This window comes from Corvus kubaryi, unplaced genomic scaffold (genome assembly GCF_017639235.1).
Source record: "Corvus kubaryi isolate FWS band 111438036 unplaced genomic scaffold, C.kubaryi_AGA036_p1.0 71, whole genome shotgun sequence".
Classification (NCBI taxonomy): Eukaryota; Metazoa; Chordata; class Aves; order Passeriformes; family Corvidae; genus Corvus; species Corvus kubaryi.
The window spans coordinates 94,157-113,920 of record NW_024582059.1 but is presented as its reverse complement, the minus strand read 5'-3'; the positions used below and the strand labels follow the sequence as shown (position 1 = coordinate 113,920).

Here is a 19,764-nt window from a genome sequence, read left to right as displayed (position 1 = left end):
TTTATAATACGATCTTCCACTGTAAAGTGTTCCAGAGCTCTGCAAAAAGAAGCTTCTAAATCTTCCAATTCTTGTTAATACTATTTATGAACTATATATACCCCTTATACTATATATAAAAAACCAGGATTCTAATACTGCATATAGGGACTTTAGAAAATTTGTCGAATGGAGCTGAAAGAAGGGTAATTCTTGCCAGGTCTTAACTTAAAATTATTACCAAAGCAGCAAGAGTTTTGCAGAATAAATTCACTGCCACGACTGTTTCCACCTTGGACAGGATCAGGATATCAGAAAACTGTGTTTCGCTGCAGGCATGTCTATCTCATTTTGAAAAAGGAGAAACTGTGATCTAGTTAATAGTTAAATTCAAGGTAGGACTCTGTGCCAAGGAACAACTGTTAAAAAAAGGACAAATAGAAAAGAAATCACTCACATCCTTGATGTCATAACAAACATAGCTATAATGCTGAAACAAAAGGAAGTCCTACATCAAAATATAATAAAACAATATAATCAGGTGTTTAGACTCCGTGCTTACATCTACCAAATCAGCAGAGAATAGAAAGTAATTTGGGTTGGAATATTCAAGCATTCTGCTTTATGTATCCTTTTCTGGTATTTTTTAATTAGAAAATTTATGCAAATACATGATTTTGTATTTGACTCACCTGTTCTTTGAGTCAAAACAGGTGTGCAAAATGAAACAATCACTGATTCTGGATCAGATGGACTGAATGTGGTTCTCAAATTTCTATAATGCAACTGAAATCAACAAACTAAGATGATAAATTCAGGTAAGAATCACATGTCAAGCTCAACCCTGTGTCCTGATGTTGAAGAACAACATGTAAAATATGTAAGCAAAGAATAATATAAAGGTAGAGTTGGGTGATGGTTTGGAAGCAAGTGTTAAAACACTAAAAAAAAAAGTTGCAAGCCAACTTCCTTACCTGGACAGAATTTGGCAGAACTCTACTGAAAATTACTGTGGGATGGTATTTTACAACAAATCTAAGTCATATATCCTTTAAATTCCCTTATCGCTAGTTTGTCAAAGAAGTTATATATTAAAAACTGCTGTATAGTCTCTCACTTCAAATACATGACAAACTCTTATCCACACAATGTTTTTGTTAGGTAAACAGATAACCAGCTTCTGCTGTACAGACAGAAAAAGTAAAAGCAGGAAGATTCAGAGACAAATCTCACTCCAAGAAATGTCTGTCTTTATGGTATACTCAAAAAGTTAGGTGCAAAGGAACCTCAGGATCCCTCCCAAGAAGGCAGCAGGCTGTGAGTGCCAGCCTTTGACAGGACTACATAGGATGGCAGATTTGTGAAGGAGATGCCATAACTGAGTTTGTTACTCTCCCTCTTTCCCATGCTGGAGCTCACCCTGCATGGCTGCTTCTCTGCCCTAGGCAGCTGAGTGAAGAACAGACCTGAGTGAATGTTATAATTAGGATCTGCTACTGCCTTCTTCACCCAAGAGGATTAACTCAGCTCATTAGTGCAGGGCCACAAAGAATCCTGTGCCAGATGTAGGAGGAAAACCCTGAAGGTCCTGCCTACCCACTGCCAGCACTGCTGTGACACTCCACTGCATCCCCAAGCAGAAAGTGTAGTCCTGACTCAGAATGCTTGATGTGCGTTTCACCAACTCGCTTCTCACTACTCCTCTGTCACTAAGGAACAGATTTTGCACACAAGAATACTCATCAAACTCCAAATCATTTACAGTCAAAACAAGCCCACAGCATGTTGCTGCGTCTTGTTCTCAATCCAACTACTACCTTGCAGTTCAGCAGCTCTATGAACTCCCACATTTAGCATGCTTCCAAGCCTCCCAGAAGCTGTGTTCAATTATTTTTCCTGTGACCTTTTTAAATACACATTTGCTATTCCTAAGAGAACAATGATTGAACAGTTTAATGAGAGCATTCACATTTCTGCTTCAAAATGCTTCACTGCAGCTCACAAAGGGCAATGCTGTTGTATAGCTTTTTTAAAGTACATGTAATACTGTCTAAAGATGCCAGAATGATAACCCAAGAAACCAGGAGGATTTTTTCCCTATAAAATGTACAGTAAGATTTACTACAGAGTGAGTTATTACTTCCACAGTGTTCTTTAGCCCAATTCAACACAACTGTCTCTAAGAATTAGGACAGTCCCTTTTTCTATACTGAGTTGCTCAAAGGAGTTTCATGCAAAAAAAGGGTTTTAAGTGGATTGTCAAATTACTGTGACTGTTCACATTCCCTCTATGAATAGGTTTGTCAAATCTTCCTGTTGCTCAATCATGCCCAAAGTCAACAACCAAACTTTTTTTAGTGTGCGTGATTGTTAGATGTTTACAATGTAGCACTTAGAGTAGTTTCAGTTTGCTTTTCCCAAGCCATTTGCATCAGTTTCCCTTGAGTTTTTGTCCCTAATTCTCCAAGTCCTAAAACAAATCACTAAGTCACAAAATGCTAACAAGAAAAAATCTAAATTGGGAAAAAAGGGCTGTGCCATAGTAGAAGGAGATATTGGAAAATATGTAGGCTTTAAAAATACACCAATTTCTCAGTAATTTCAGATAATCTGCTAGAAAACAATTTGATGGCATTTCTTAAAAATAATCTTTTGGGCTTTAAGTATCAGATTTATACTTTGAAATGTTCTGGTTTTGTCTTGCAACTGGAAACCTGAATTATCCTTTCCCCAATTCATGTCCTGCCAAAGTTTATTGGTGTAAATAGTTGCATTGATATAAATGCTGCAATTCAGGGAGGGAAAGGAAGATCTGCATTATCAAGGTCCCTCATTTGCATAAACCAAATTGCCAAGACAGCAAATTTGGGTGACATGGGAAAAATATAGTATTTATTTTAAAATTCTTTTTACTTGTGTAATGATCAAATCATTTACGTGACATACTGCCATTTTACTTTAATTACTTCATCTTTATTGCATTTGGCTACAATACTGCATTTTTTGACCAAATATTGCTTAGATTAGACCAGTGCTTTACAGATAACTCTTTCTTGTTTATCTTAATTAAAAAAGATGAACTCATTTACATTAGCCCAAGTTGGGGGGTGAGGCTTTTCTGTCTACATGTTCTATTTCTATTTTCCCCTGTTTTTTTAATTAGGTCTTCTTCGAAGACTTTTGTGGTGAGGCACTCATTTGCTCCTGCTGCTTATTTTTTCACCTGAAACCATAATCATCTGTGATAGCAAACCGGCTTCTGCAACGAAATTATGATGTGACAGAATATTACCAACATGTGTAAGGAAAAAACTGCAGGAGTAGAACTCCAAAGGAAAAAACATCCTGGTCACATGTGGAAAAAATAGAGAAAATATTCAAAAACAATGGCAAACCCTGAGCTAGTGTAAATGACATTATCTATGTAGACACTAGGAAAACCACTGCCACTTACATAAACTGGGAGTTTACCTTTTTTTTTCCTGTCTGAACACTGTAAGATTAAAACTTTTTATTAAATGCTGTCATTCAGTTTTAACACTTGACTCTACTTTTTATCCTGGTTAGTGTAGGCTTTTTAGTCACTGCCCCGTCAGCTCTCTGACTGAATGACTACAGACTACAACCCTGTTACACAACACATAGTAGCATTTAATTAATTTTATTTTTCAAGGAAAGTAAGCTTCATGTGATTATACTACACTACTATTATTTGCTGCTTTTTCCATGTCTTCTGTGCACTTGTCTAAATGGGACATTACATAGCAATACTGTATTTTGAGATTCATGTTTTAATAATTTGAAAGAATTTTTGGGATTGCTCTATCTTGTACTGAAACTTCCCTTTCCTTTATTAATTCCTTGAGGAATTATAAGACTGATTACCAGAAGTACAGTTTTGTTTTATTTGCTTACTGATTAAAATCAATCAATATAACCTTAAAAGTTTTGCTTCATGAAGAAAAAAAAACAATCTTGAATTAGTTATGCTTGCTTCAGAGATAAACAGAATTGTCCTGTAGCCAGTTCATCTTAAAATGCTGGCAGCTATCCTTAGCCCAAAGCGTAAGCATTGAGGATACTGTTTCATAAGTTATTCCTTTAGAATAATTGCTAGAATGATAAACATGTGAACAGTAAAGTAGAAACACTAGCACAACATTGTCTTTTAATACAGCCCCTTCAAGGACTGAAAATAGGTAGAGTTGATCTTTTTGGATAAAATTGTTGCCAGCAATTTTTTTGGCTAATGACAACTGCTGCAGCAGTGTACTTGGCCCTCTTATGCAACTAGTTTATTCTAACAAACAAATACAATTCTTAAATGTATCCAAATAAAGATCTAGGGACGTTTTTGGTAGACTCTTCATAACACGTTCAATGTGTGGACCATAGGATATCAATGCCAACAAGCCCTAATCTCTTTCATGATTTCTTTTGTCTACAGAGTCAGAAGCTTGGCAGAACATTTGAAGGGGAAGGTAAAGTGTGCCAGTATTGTAATTTCCCTAATGCTATGCTGAGGCAGCAGTCAAATGTAAGCTGGATTCAAGACCACCACTTAATTTCAATAAAATTTGCTTATTTGTCATATTCCTCTTATGTCAGATAAATACAAGAAAAAACATGTGTTTCTGATTTCAGACAAAAGAACAGTGATGAATTTACTGCTCAAGACTTCAATAATTCACTTCCAGTCAAATGCTACTAGTGGATCTGAGATTCCAATAGAGCAGCAACAATGTTTTTATCAGCAACAAGACATACAATACTACCAGACTCAGTATTGGCAAGTCATTTGTTCTGGATTCCAAGGATACTTCAGTGTGTAATTAAAATGTAGTAATTACTGTTACCGAATTCTATTTGAAATTAAAGAAGCCAACTAGAGAGAGAATGTTCTACTTAGATATACTAAAGTCAGGTAAAGGTCCTCAAAGCTGAATGTAGCACTTCCCTTTGCCTTCCTTTTCATATGCAATATGCTTACAGCAGACTCTTCTCTTGATTTTGTAACTCTGTGAAACTCCTTAGCAATTCCATTGCAGTCAAACAAATTACTCTAGTAATGAGAGCGTAAGTCAGAGCTGAAGCCAGCTTAGTATTTCATACAGCATGAAATAAATCATGGAAGCCAATTATATGGTAAAACAGCAGCCAGTTTTTCTACACTGGTAAATAGGCATTTATAGCATCTCATGCTATTAACAGAACAGACCTGCACACCACAATTAATTTAGAATTCCTACTCCCAGGCCTGCAGTGCAATGTTGTTCCAGCTTCAAACTCTCCAAAAAGAAGAAGGGTGCGAAGTGAGCATGGCATGGTCACAGTCTGGTGCAGAACAGGGGTGTGCTGCTGGCTGCTGCTCAAAGGAGTTTGGCAAGAGGCTGAGCCTGGTACTGTGTGACAGTGATGCTGCTATCTGAAGGAGCCTGAATGAGCTGTGGGTCTCCACCAAAGCAGCCAGAGGAGCCGTCTCAGAAAGTGTGAAACTCATGGGGATTTGGAGTAGGCTGGGAAAAGCCCAAGAAGGAAAAAGTAAAACAGAACCAAAAGAATTCACCATAAAGCGTATTTGTGGATTCTACTAGGGTACTTTTCTTTCTCTACTAGAAAAAGAAAGAAAATTATTCCAAGAATTGAAAAAGTAGTAAGTGGACCTGGGATCTAGGAACAGCTGAGGCAAGTCCTGGGTTTGGAGTCAGTGCTACTTATCCCTAATAATGAAGCCTAGGAGGAGCCTAGCCTGAGAATGAGAATTCATGGGTTTTGCATCACCTCTCAAATGGCTTTTTTCTGATGCTCTAGAAAGATTTCCTCATCATTCTGATTCCATTTAGGCCAGCTGTAAAATAAGGAATTAGAATAATATTGTTTAACAGCTTCCTAAGAACATTGATGATTAATTGCTAGTAAGAACTCAGTATTACTGAGGAAGTATATGTTGGAATACATACACTCTAGTTTCTAGCTGATGCAATACTTGTGTGCAGAGCCTTGGAAAAAAACCTGCACTATTCAAGGACTTCTAAACTAAAAATGCTATGGTTTTCTAAGACTGTGACATGCCTCAGAGAGGACAGATCTAAAGGTAAAACACTATTACTGTACAATCAAAACCTTGAATTTGAATTCTCTGCAAGCAAAACACTCAGTTTTCAAGCAACAATTTAAGGACTCTGGTCTTAATTCCATGGTACTTCTTGGGAAACAGCTTAGTAGGTGGCATTTGCATTTGGTAGGATCAAGTACAATGATAAGTGAAAAATTGTGGTAAGATGCTGCCTAGCTGCATGAATCAGGGTGACCTTCATAAAAAGGATTAGCCAGTAGTGTGCCATTATCAACAGCAGTTGTGTTCTAGGATTCTGCTGGTTTTCCATATGGTAATGAAAAAGGTTATGCCATTTTTTGAAGAAAACTGAATTTGACTTCTTTCCAGTATGGTTTAAGTGTCTGATTTTCTCCTGTAGATCCTGAAAATAATCCTGTCTCCTGAGAGAACGTAACTGTACAACTGAGCAGTTTCTTTCTTTTTACTTAGCCTTTCTTAGAAGATCCCTGCAAGAGATCTGTACATTCTTATAAGACAGGCAGCTGAGTTTACAGAATTTATAGCATGTATAAGATCTTTTTAACAAAAAGTGATAAAATGTACATGTTCTGAAGTGGAGGCTGAGATGAAGAGGGATCTGGTTTTATGTGAAAGGCCACATAGCTGAAATTCAGCTAGGAGTCTTGCCATCAATACAAGTAAGTGTGCATAGATAACAAAGAATGTACAGCTTGGGAAATGAGAAAAGGACCCAATAAATCTCCTGCTGAGAACAGTAGATAAGCAGCTGTCAGAGGAGAGCCATTATAGAATGAGCTGGCATTTCTAGCTTCTTTCCAACTCTGTAAGATATTTATATACCAAGTATGGTTGCTAAGAACGTGTACCCAAGCTGGTGGTTTCATGAAGAAACAGGGCTGTGGTACAAAAAGAACTAACTTCTGGATTCCCCAAGGAGGTCTCTAAGCACTACCATTAATATGTATATTATGGAGGGGCAGAATGGGAAATTTTTAACTTCCATTACAAGATATATGGAGAGTTTACCTCCCTTTGCTAGCTTTCAGAATATGTGAATGCTCTAAAAAGCAAGAAGGAATTATTTTCTAATAGATAAGAGCCTAATCTAATCCCAACTGAAGTCAATCAGAATGACTCCCTCTAGTTTGTACGGCTACTGAATCAGGCTCTAAATATCCCAGCCTTTTACTTCCTCTTAGAATTATCACTTTCATAGCATAACTATGGCAGCCTCCATCATGTGCACAATGCTTTATAAAAACACAGGAAAGTACTTTGGCCACCAGAACTGAAGTATCTAACAAGTCACCTGTGGAAAGATCACTGAGATTAATATAGCGTGTGCATCACAAACTTCAAGATAAAAAATATTGTGAGGCTATTATTAGCTAAGAAAATAATAGTAATTTAATATAGCATCATCTTCCATTGAAATACTTGATAAAATTTATTTGGTTGGTGTGATCTTTCATCTAGACAAACTGCACTGGTATGGGGGGCTGTCAGAGTAGGACAGAGACCTGGCTACAGACAGGTTTTGTCTTTCTCCCACATTGTCTTGTTGGTCTTGCAAGAAAGTAGGCCGAAGTTGAAAATTGTAGCCTCAGTCTCCCTGTCCCCCATGCACTTGATCAGCCACATGAGTCAAGTCATCAGACTCTTCCCAGTCTACTGTGAAAAAAGCCACCATACAGAGCCGAGGGGCCTACTAATCACCAGGGTGTTCATTATGTGATCATGAGGTGCAATTTGGATAATGCTTTTCTTTAACTTAATACCCCAATGGCCAGAGGTGATGGCAGCAAACAATTCTTAGGCTTTATCTACAGCAGAATTAGCCATTCTGCACTGAAGTAAGACACTGCTTTTTGCCTCAAAAACCATATTAAACATAACCTTTTCCAAACAACGGAGATAAGATCTTTATGCTGCATGTGGAGCCAAGGTGTAGGGAGAACTCAGAAGTATCCCTTATTTGTAATGTCTGTACCTCTGTAATATCCCTTAATGAACAAACTTATTAAAGAAACAGTACTGGGGAGAACAACAGGAGGGGATGGACAGACAGACAGTAGAAAGGTACCTTGAGTTTGACTCATGGCTAAAAAGTGGTGAAGCAGCTGGGATAGCTGTTATGCCCTGACTGGAAAATGCCTAAGTATTTAGCTTTGATTATAAGCAAAACCACATAACTGGTGGTTAAAAGGAAAGAATGGGCTAGGAGCTTTGCATCTAATAATATAGTTCTGATAAAATTCTGCCATGAGTGAGGCTGAGGACTCTGTTGTCTGGGGATTCGGAAATACAAGCAGCTGTACTTGGTACAGGCTGTAGATACAGTGGGGGAGAAAGCAGGAGGGAGAAGAGGAGATACCATGTCTCCATTTCTTTACTTTGCACTTTCTGCTTTGATGAAAATTTGGGGGCTGAGGTGCATGTGCATGGATAAAGCATGTAGAACAATTACAGGCTGTACAGGAACACGCAGTAATATATCTGTTCTTAAATTGTAGGGCTGCACTGAACAGTCTGCATACAGTTGCTTCTGACAGTCTACAATTCATTACTTCTGGCTTAAAATCTTTTTATCAGCCTCAATTGTTTCTTTCATCTCTACATACAAGAGGAAGGCTGGGAGACCAAAAGCCTCATCAGTACTAACAAAGCTTCCTTCAAGTCTGCTCTGCAATTATATTTGCCTGTATTCTTGATGTTCAGAGATTCACATAACACAAATTTCTTCAAAACAAATACTTCAAAAAGGATGCTCTCAAGGCTGTTTGGTATAAGTTTGACCTAGTTTTTCCCCTTTAACTGTTTATGTAATGCATTTAATTCTCTGTATTTTCTTCCATGCTCAAATAGGTGATTAAGTAGTGTTTTAGAGGGCTAGCACTGATGAGCACCCAGACAATAACATGTCTACCTCAAACTTAACAGACAAGAAAAACTGTCAGTAAGTCAACAGGTTTTCATCTCTTGTTTAATGTGAGGAAATGAACCTGTTCAGTGAGGTCTTTGGCCAGGTGCAATTCCTCTTTTATCTCATGGAAGGTACTAAACCTCTTTCAGCACAGGGACTTAGTAATGAATTACCTTTCCATAGCAGCTGTGTTCCAGGAGTAGCCACTCCTGAACTTAGGTGGAAATGGTCTTGCCTTCATGTAGCAACTCTGGGATCTGTGAACACTGAGGAACCACTGCCATCTTCCTTTAATTTGGAAAAACAATTCAGGCAATCCTTCTCTTCAAGGCCAGTTTTAAGGGGCTTTCCCTGCAGAAGCAGCTGTTTGTCCCACAACTTTCATCCTGCACCATGCTAGCTTCTCTCAGAAATAGAGACCTGATTAACTCATTTTGGCACAAGCTGTCACTAAACGAAGTGATGCACGCTTGCTGGAATGAAATATAGGACAATTGGGGCCTTCAATAAATAGAAATGTTGCTATGAGCCATACAATATGGGCTTTAATGCATGGTCTCAGCCTAATACTGATTTAGAATTTAAAGATATTCCTCATTGCTGCATGTTATAGTTACATGGGCAGTAGAAGTACAAAAAAAGCTCATGTATATGGAAAAATATAGTTACTGATGTATTTCAAGTTCTTATACAAATCACAATTACTAGAAGGGTAACAGCTGCTTTTTTTTCAATTGAAAAGAAAAACTACTATCGATATGAAACATTTTTAATTAGAACTACTGGCCTCCACATCTTGTCTTTGCTATACTTTATATCTCCTTGTTAGGGAAAACCAATAGAAAAAAATTGAAATATATCAAATTTTCTAGTAATAATCATAGTGAAAGTATTTGTCCTAAATAAGAATTTAGGATAGAGTACATAACTATTTAATAATTACACATTAACATAGAAAAATGTCGGATAGGGTGGATGTGACAACAAAGCACTGTAAATAGCCTCTTCTACTCAAATCCAATATGCTAACCTTGATTTTTGCCACATTGTATTACACTTTACTTATTAATTTTATTCAAATACACAGGGAAGCTAGTGACTCTCCTCCCACAGGAGGACATGACACACAGAACACATCACTGCCCACTGTAGATTTTATCAGTGCCAGCTTTGCTCCACAGAAGGACAACACAAGGTGAGTAATACAGTTTTCTGTACAGGATAAATCCTGCACTGTAAAAGCCAGCAGTAGTCCACAAAACCTCACACTACAAAACCATTTCTGTGTGTCCTTACCGTATTTCATAAAAAAATGTGGGATGAACAGCGACATGAACAGTTACAGAGATTTTACTTATATGAAATAAACCAGTGCACCTGAGTGCGATCTCGATCTCATACATAATCCTGAAACAGAATATAGTAAATAAATTATGTTATAGGAAGCTTAACAGCTGCTATTTGAAGTTTCCATGGGGAAGCAGCTGTTCAGTTGATTGGTCACCTTAAAGAAAATCCTAAATGAAAGAATTATACATTAACATCCTCAAGCAGTAGTTGTTTGTAACTGGAAATGCCAATATACGATTAACTTCCCTGAGGTCAAAGGGAAGGTAATTTAAAACAACATAAAATGTAAATTTCTTAACTCGGATGAGAAAAAGTAGCAAGGAGAAAGGCTACAGTCAGTATTCATACAGCAGAACTTTTGGTAAATGCAACATAGTATGCAGAAAAATTCTCGCTATATAAAATAAGGCATTAACTCTCAGGACAACAAAATGATTTTACAATTTCATCTCACTTCCCATCTGCAGACATCCACAGGCTTCTAATTCCTTCATGTGCATTAAAACATGTTCCTGGTGTCTCTGCTTCTGCACCATATTTATTGTGCACTGACTTTTTTCAAAATTTTAAAGTAAGAGATAATGAGGCTGCATTTTCAAAACACTGCAACCACTGGTTTGGTTTTGCAGATGACACAGGCATGCATGTAATCAGCACATGGAGTCCCAACTGCATTTCAAAACTCAATTGCTTCTCAGTGTAAAAATTCATTGTGCCCATAAAAAGCTAAAAAACCTCACCAACCTCCTCCCGCCACCACCCTTGACTACCAAAAATAATAATAGGTAATCCTGGAGCAATTGATTGGCCACATAAGAATTTTGAGAATCAGCAACATAACTCAGGCATCATTCCAGCCACATATGCAGCTCTGCACAGATTTTAGACTGGTTAGAATATGAATATTCCCTTCTGACTCTGTTCCCTTCCAACACATTCTGTTTAAGGAAAAATTAACTGTTCAGTGCCTCTGCATATGTAGCATCTGCTCCTTGAAAACCTAGTTCATTACGTTTGAGAAAACCCCTCAAAAAAACCAAGCCCAGGATCGGAAAGCCTTCCAATTCTTATATCCAACTGTATCACAATATTGAAGAGGTGTTTTATTCTTTCTGTCACAAAAGCATTATGCAAGTGTGATGTTCAATTTTCCCATAGAAGAATCATGGGGTAAATAAAAACCGAGAAAAGAGGAAAATGACCCCCCAGGACACAACAGACAGAACACCAAAACATTCCCTCCCTTCCACAGGAGCATGTACAAAATACAGCAGATTTCAACACTCACGGCTATCGTAGCATATATTGCCCAGGGCACGGCCTGTTTGAAGCAATACTTCCTGGTCTTTGCAGTTTAACAGCTGCACCAAGGGAGGGATCAACCCAGCATCCACACAGGGGTTCCGCATGAATTCTGCCAATAAAGCAAAGCCTATTAATGCAAGGCCAGCTATTTCCAGTTTCATCAATTCCAGCTACACTGGCCTGGCAACTGGGCCTTTTGTGTGCCTAAACACGTGCACAGACAAACAGTGTAAATTCTCATGCAAGTTTCTAGAGAATAAGCCCAAGTCAGGATTTGGGCTTAATTCTTTCCATTATTTGCTAATTTAGAAGGAATTAAGGGTATTTAATTGACTTCCATGGAAACTAATTTAACACAGTTCAGACTAACCATATTTTTAGCATCACAAAGAAGTGCTGAAAAGAACAGTGAATTCACAACAAATTCAACATAAACTAGAATTACTAAATAACACAGAAGATGACTTAAAACTAGTATTCTAGAGCAGCATTTTTTTTCTCTCTATTCCCTTAATTAGAGTTCTGGAAAAGCTTTTGCTTTAAAAGAATTTTTAAAAAATTAATTAAAGCTCAGTAACAGGCTTTTATTTGGAAGGTGAAGAAAGGAATGGAAAAAGAGAATGAGAAATACAAGAGTTTATGTGAACCCAAAGGCCTGTAGTTTTCCACAATCTAACACTGCCTACCATGGGAGGAAAGGTAGAGGATCCATCCACTGCAAGTTCTCTGCCCTTCCCTCCTGCTATGCCACAGAGAACCAAGGAATTATTTCACATCTGTGTAAGTCATAGAGAACTATCCTGGTGTTAGAGACATAAAGGGATGTTCTCCACAAGGAGATATAGCTAGGCAGGCATTGTGCTGTACATTTTAAAAAGCAGTTTTATAGAAGGAACCACCTGATACACCAGTGTTACTTTACAGTTTACTACAGAGCACCCTTTAGAGATGTAGTATTGTAAGGCAAATGGTCAGCATGTTTTTGATTTGTTCTGAACTACAAATTATCACAGAGTCAGAGAGTGGATAAGATTGGAAGGGACCGCAATGGCTCATCTGGTCCAACCTTCCTGCTTAAGCAATGTCATCCCAGAACACATGGCACAGGATTGCATCCAGATAGTTCTTGGATATCTGCAGTGAAAGAGACTCCACAACCCCTCTGGGCAATCTGTTGCAGTGCTCGGTCACCTGCACAGTAAAGAAGTTCTTCATACACTGGTAAGGGTCCCTCTCTGTTGTCTCCTCTCCAGGCTGAACAGGCCCAGCTCCCTCAGCCTTTCCTCGTAAGAGATGCTCCAGTCCCCTCATCGCTCTTGTGGCCTCTGCTGAACCTGCCCCAGGAGCTCCATGTCTCTCTTGTGCTGAGGAGCCCAGAACTGGACACAGTAATCAGGATGCAGCCTCAGCAGGGCTGAGTAGAGGGGCAAGTTATGTCACTTTCTGAACCTAAACAATATTGGATCTTTCAGAGTGAGTTTACCTTTGTGTTACTTAGTCATTTACGAGACAGAATGAACCAGTGTGTACAATCCCCCTAAAAACAGACAAGAAAATTTCTCTGATTCTGGATCAACAGAACTCCTCATGGCAATAACTCAAAGATTCATACAATGCTTGAAGTACAAATACATCTTCTTAAGTACTCCTGTTGTTGCACCTATTACAATGTTCTTTGATGTTTCAGTAGCTACAAAATCTAGTCTCTTTTGTATTTAATCCTGCAGTGTTGTTTTAGCTAAAGAATTGTCAGAGGTAAGCAATTCTCATGTGATGATAAACTCTGATATATCAACAAGCAGATTACGAAGAATCAGCAGTATCTATACACTTGCACAGGTCCAAGGGAAGACAGCTGTGAGCACAATTAGCCCACCTTCATGAAGTACTGCAACATTTTAGAACTGTGGCCAGATGCTACAGTGTGATAGATGGTGACACTATCCATTGTAATGAATGTAACAAATATCAGATACATCTGGTCTTTAAAACTGGTCTTGCCATGTCCTTGTAATGTTCAGTCTATTTCTTTATTACCCACTTTCAACTTCATTGCAATATTTATTTACTAGACGTATTTAGTTTCTTCCTCTGTATTCTCTGTCCCCTCAGCCTCTTCCTCCCAATTGCCTGTAAAAACTCTTCTCTGTTCCTCAGCTACCCCTGCATCACTTTCCTTTACACCCACTAATTTACCAGTCTCTACATCATCAAAGTCAGATTTTTTTTTCTCCTAGTCTGTATCAGGAAATGAAACTTGTTCTCTCCTAAAAGACTGAGAGATTTCAGTCTGTTCTGCTGTTTGTTTAGGTTCTTCCTCACATGGTAAAAAGGAGTAAGAAACCCTTCCTCCACTCTCCCTCCATTTGGAGTGAGCAGAAGCTTTTCTGCAACAAAATCGTTGGTCAATATGCTGAGCAAACCTGTATTTATCAAGGTCATGTAAGAGCAAGAAGTAAAAGAATTGGTGCCATATGTATCAAAATAGATCTGTGAAACAGGAACAAAAATATGGTAACTGCAACTACTTTTGCAGCTGATACTACACAGAGGTAATAGAAGAATGAGAAAGTGATTGACAACATAGTCTTTAAAAGGTTTACACTAGCCTGGGAGAGAAATGAAGCAGATCCTTTGAAGGAAACAGTGAAGAATCGCTTAAGAAGTTAGGAGGAGAACCACTGAGGACAGAGTAACATAAACCGAGAGAACAAGATTTTGAAAGAGAAATGTAACTGTGTTGTAGTACTACAGACTGTGAAGACGATGTTCTCTCATTCCTGCACGTGGTAAAGACTAAAAACCTTGGAAGAAGGTTTAAAAGGTCTACAGTGGAGAGAGAAACTCCACATAGCAAGTGCATCTGAGCCTTCATGATGCTCACATGATGGCTGTAGTTGGAGAGACATATGTGACTAAAGGGAGTTTTGTATGTTTGGATGTTTAAAATAGGAGAGACAAATTTGAGCTCAAGCTGGGAGGAGGAAGAGTCATGTGAGCAGAAGAGGTGAAACAGCAAGAGCATGAAGAGGTGAAAAGGAAGAGATGAAACAAGACAAAACCACTAAGGCAAGTAGAGAGATTCGATGTGGTCAGATGTGTTTGTGTGTAAGATCATATGAGGGGAACGTGAGAGGAAAACAAGAAGTGGGGAAGGAAAAGACGCTCTTTTATCAGTAACGCCCAAAATCAGAGGCTCTGCTCCCAGCTCTGGCAGTAGTGCATGGCATGACCACTCAGAGAATGGGTTTAATGCCTACTATCCATAGAATGTTGATAACACAAATTTCTCAAAGGGCCCTGAAGTTTGTTGAAAACAGGTACAGTATAAGCATTAAACTCTTGCATTTTTATGCAATAAAACAAAGAAAACAATAGAATTCAAATGAAGTATTCCCCACTATCCTGCTTAAGTAACTATTTCAACAGAGTTAGAAACCAATGAGAAATACCCAGATGATCTCAGTCTTGAAAGCACTGGGCACCTTAAATAATTTCTGAATATCTCCACTTTAACCTTGGCTGACAGAGGTCCCAGTTATACCCGCAAATGACCCTAAGAAAAAGACAAAAACTATTTTGTATGATGAACCAGGTAAAATGTCAGCTTTTCTGAGAGTGTACATAAAGCATCCGTTTAAAACCTGTCAGGAAAAAGGACACATTAGAAACTATTCAGACATTTCATGTGTTATTTCACATTTGAAATATACTGGCTAAAATGCGCCATAAGAGAGTCTTTGAGGAAAAAATACATAGTAATCAGTTTAGCTACTGTGAACATTGATTTTATTCATAACTTTTCCCCCCTTGGGTAGGAGCTAAAAGGACCAACTGTGAGGACACATGGTTGACAGTGATGTTCTACATGTACTTGTTATGAATTCATTAGGTACAGAAAAAAAAAGCCTGTGATACATTTGCCTAAATCTCTATCATTCTGAAACATTTCTAAATTTAAATTTCTATGTACATATTTTTTACTGGCTCTTTATCTAAATAATTTTAACACTTAGAAACTAAACATATATCTTTTCTCATTAATGTTGTTTCTGAATAACCATATATAGCTCTGTCTCAAAAGCAGCAAACTGGGTGGAGGTCACCATGGGGGTATCAGTAAGGAGCTGTAGTTTTGTGATTCCACAGAAAAGGTGGAAAAGGAATGTGAAAGTAGTCAGCAAGAATGTAGCCCTTTCCCTGAAGAGGCATCAGCAGGAGATGGAGGGGGATAAGGCTGCCAGGACAGCAGTTAAGGGACATCATACTCTTCTCTGTCTGGCCTGCAGGGAAGGAAAGTCCAAAATGGAATCTGTGCCTCTTAGGCTGGGACAGCAGCAAGTCCAGGAATGAGAAAAGTCAGCCACATACATCCTCTACCCTCATCACAGGGTCTACCAATAATGTCTGCCTGCAAGTATGAGGCCATTCTTCTGAGCTCAAGATATGCAGGTATTTGGTGAGGTTAATGATAATCCTGTCTAAAGAAAAATTTAAATAGCTTGTTTATTATCTCCTATGTTATATTACATACTGTATGTATATAATCCATACCAAAATGGACCTGATTCTTATTTGGGACTTACTCTAACACAGATAATGCTCTTTAGGTAGGACTAATTGGTTTCAGTGTGGTATCAAAGGCCTCATAATGGTAATAATCTTATGAAAAATCTCAGACCAAAGAAATTATCTACTATCCTTTAACCACTGTATAGATCCTACTGCTATAACTATGGGCACTATGCATAACTGGCTGCACACATTGTGCATGTCTCTTTCTACATGCTGTTCATATAGAAATGCATTTCACCAGTGGTGGGCTATTTCTGCCCAGTAAATTACTTTACTGTCTTAAAAACTAAACAGCATGAAAGTAAGAGTAAAAAAAATTCCAGCAGCCAAATGCTGTTTTGATTGTATTAAAAAGTAGAGAAAAAAAATTAGGCAAAACAAAAAGAGTGAAAGGGAGGGACATGAAAGGTGTCTAAGCTATAAAATGAAAACATAAATGAAGTAAAACATACTGACAAGTGAGGTGAAAAACTGAAGATGTTCCAGCAGAAAAGTTCTTGTAGAAAACCTCACCATTTCTGGCTACTTCTGCTATGATGTTAGCTACTTTTGCTGTGCAGGAAGATTGTGGCATCAACAGACTCGCGAACACCTGAAGAACTCCACTTTTCTGGATTTTTTCACTTGTCTCCGTATCTGAAAAACACATCACACAAAAATGACTAGTGCATCAAATTATTTTGGGGAAGAACAGAATAAAAAGAAGAAGGGGAGTCTTCTCAAAAGTAATTATGAAAGTCATTATTTCCCATATAAGAAGACAGGTGTTATTTCAGTAACAATACTTATTTTATCTGATGTACTCATAGAATACTTTGCCATTTCGAATCAATTGATCTTTATAAGGTGACTGCTATATAAGTATATACAGATAAATACTCATGCTTACATGGGGAAAATACTGGAGAGATTGGTAGAAAGACTAAAGGTCAGAAACTGATATGCAGCAGATGAAGGTATTATATAAAAGTCAAGGAATGACACTGCGAAGAGATGTATTACTGGAAATGTTCAAGGAATGATGGGGGAAGTCCTTACAGCTTAGGGTACAGCTTAATGCAGTGTAGGAATCAGAAACTGGAGAAGAGGGAGAGCTAAGATGATCCTAGTTCTAGACTTCTCTTGCACTCACTTAAATATCTTCTGTTACTCAGTAGTTTCAGTATAGCCTCAGTAGAAGTGAAAGGGAAAAACACTGAGTTTCCTGTAGCAGGTATCAAAGATTCGTGACAGAAGCTCTCCCACTTCTGTATGTAATAAGAGGAATTGTGCAGCTGCTCCCTGACAGGGCCCCACCTAACATTGCTGGCCAACAGCTCTGTAACAAACTGAAAACCAACATTGGTTCAACTGCAGTTAAAGACAAGGTACTAGATGCCATGACATATTTTCTAATGCTTTAGAAATGGCTTATTTGAGATGAATATTAGTGTGACATACTAATAGTACGACTAGATGGCAGCTATCATTTTAGAAAGCAGCATGACTCCTTAAGCCATTTATAAGGGAAGTTATTTTCATTCTTCAGAGTTTACTGTGAGATGCTCCAATTGATGACTTTTGCAAAGCAGAACAAATCCATCTGAACGCACTTTGCAACCACTCTTTGGCTGTGCTTCACTTGTGAATTGATAACGACATACCACACCCTCTCTCCTCTTCCTCCTCCCTTTCCTTACTCTCAGGGCTGCAACTGAACTCCCGGCTGCCTCTGGGAGTGGGAGAGATCCACTCAAGCTGCCCCTGAACAGAAGCCAGCACAAGCCCGGCAGATGTGACTCACATTGGTTTTGTGGCTCACACACAGTATGTACATGCTTCAGTGTCTCAGAGTTCGTTGTGCCTACATGACAGAAAACAGACTAAAAAGTGAGAACTTCAAGTCTGGATTGCAGTTATGGCTCCCATTTCTGTATATAATTCCAATTTGGGATGTTTGGGTAGGACCACTCAGCTGCAATATGTTGGTGATGACATCTGATCACAAACAGATTTGGTATCAATAAAGATTAACCTTAACATCTCATGCATCATATAAATGCTAATTATTATTAACTGTTTGCAATCTAGTTAACTGGAATTTTTAAAATACACTGAAAAAACCTCTCAAAAGATATAATGCAAAGGAGCTTATGGATCATTTGGAAGCTTTTATAAACTGACATAAAGCATGTACTTAGCAGCAATATTTTCCAATGGATATAGGCACGCAAAATGAAAGTTTGAATTTAGAGAAAATCATAGCAGGACTAAAGACTGGTCCAGACATCTTAGATATCTATTAAGGAAGAGCCTCTCTCACCTTTAAGTTCAAAACTCAAAGTACAGAACTCAAAATGCAAAATATGGGTATGTGTGAACCTGTATTAGTAGGCAGGAGACATAAATGCATTTTCTCCTGTCACACTGCTGAGATATACAGTATCCAATTGTATTTTTTTGGTCTGTAGTTTGATGGACTCATTACTGCGCAAAGCATAAATTACATAAGTACAACTAAATATATCCTGCAAGAAGTGGGAAAATAAAATTAAGTGCTTCTCTGGGCAAGTTGTGTGCAGCAGATACACCCTGATTTATTTTATTAAGAAAAGCAACTGAGCACCAATAAAAGCATAGCCCTAACAGACCTCTCAGAAATTGGGAAATCAGCTGGGATCACGCAGATGGAAACTGACCAATGACTTGCTCTTACTCTGAAGCAGTAGAGGAGGCACACCTGCATATATTCATCCTTTGAAACCGACATCCTAATGTTTCTTGTTAGCCAGCTGGGTATCAATGTCAAACTTTTGCTAGTCATAAAAGAGGGAAGAGTAATTCATTTAACCAGCAGTGAGTGCAGAACACCCCTGCTTCTACTCTACCCTGGGTGAATGCTCAAGCATCATTATTTGGGGAAAAGCACATTACTCTGGCATGAGGCAGAAGAATTACTATCAGCCCACAGCGCTCTCTGAGGCATTTTTGCCAGGAATTGCCTTAGGTGTAAAAAATGCCACAGGGTGCTTCAGCTTGTCTACTCCAAGTCTAAGTAAGCACTGCTCTTCCTCTGCAGAACACATACAATTTACACTTGGTGTAATACACAAATTAATTCAGTTTCAAAATAGATGACAGCATGACACAAAATCTTTGCAAGTAGTTTATAGTAGATCCTCCATAAAAGGCATCCTAAGAGAATGTGCCAGGAAAATTACTCTTCCATCCTCATGCACATTACTCTATTTTGTATCTGCAAAATAAATACATTTTTTTTCCAGGGATTCTGTGTTCATCATATTAAAGTTCTAATAAAGAAGGTGGGAAAAAAAAAGTACTGTAATATACAAATTAATTTCTTAAGTCACATATAATTAGCAGATATTTTTGTTATAGGAAACCAATCTTTCTGGAGTTTTGAAATGCTTAAACAGGGAAGGGTATTGTTAAATATAGCATTTTTGCTCAGTATTTTTTATATTCTTTCAAAGGAGGAAGGCAAATGATGCACAGGGCTGCCCTGCGAAGTCCAGAGGAAGACCTTCAACCACCCTTCACCTGTCTGCAGAGT

The 19,764-nt window shown here is 38.2% G+C and overlaps 1 protein-coding gene and 1 long non-coding RNA gene across 7 annotated transcripts in view; one reads left to right on the top strand and one right to left on the bottom strand.

Moving 5' to 3' along the window:
* The window catches only part of RAP1GDS1 (Rap1 GTPase-GDP dissociation stimulator 1), a 90,750-nt gene that overhangs the window by 27,222 nt on the left and 43,764 nt on the right, over positions 1-19,764 (bottom strand). For 3 of the 6 annotated variants that reach the window (XM_042049725.1, XM_042049724.1, XM_042049727.1), the window contains exons 3-4: positions 16,725-16,847; positions 11,620-11,745 (exon numbers count right to left, since the gene is read on the bottom strand). In XM_042049725.1, the coding sequence (XP_041905659.1) occupies positions 11,620-11,745; positions 16,725-16,847 (249 nt within the window). Of the gene's footprint in view, positions 1-11,619; positions 11,746-16,663; positions 16,848-19,764 lie in introns of those variants that run through there. The other 3 variants (XM_042049728.1, XM_042049729.1, XM_042049726.1) reach the window with 3 other exon arrangements.
* LOC121674913 lies at positions 3,865-4,856 on the top strand. Its single transcript, XR_006019893.1, has 2 exons — positions 3,865-4,516; positions 4,624-4,856. It is a non-coding gene; the product is annotated as an uncharacterized LOC121674913 (long non-coding RNA).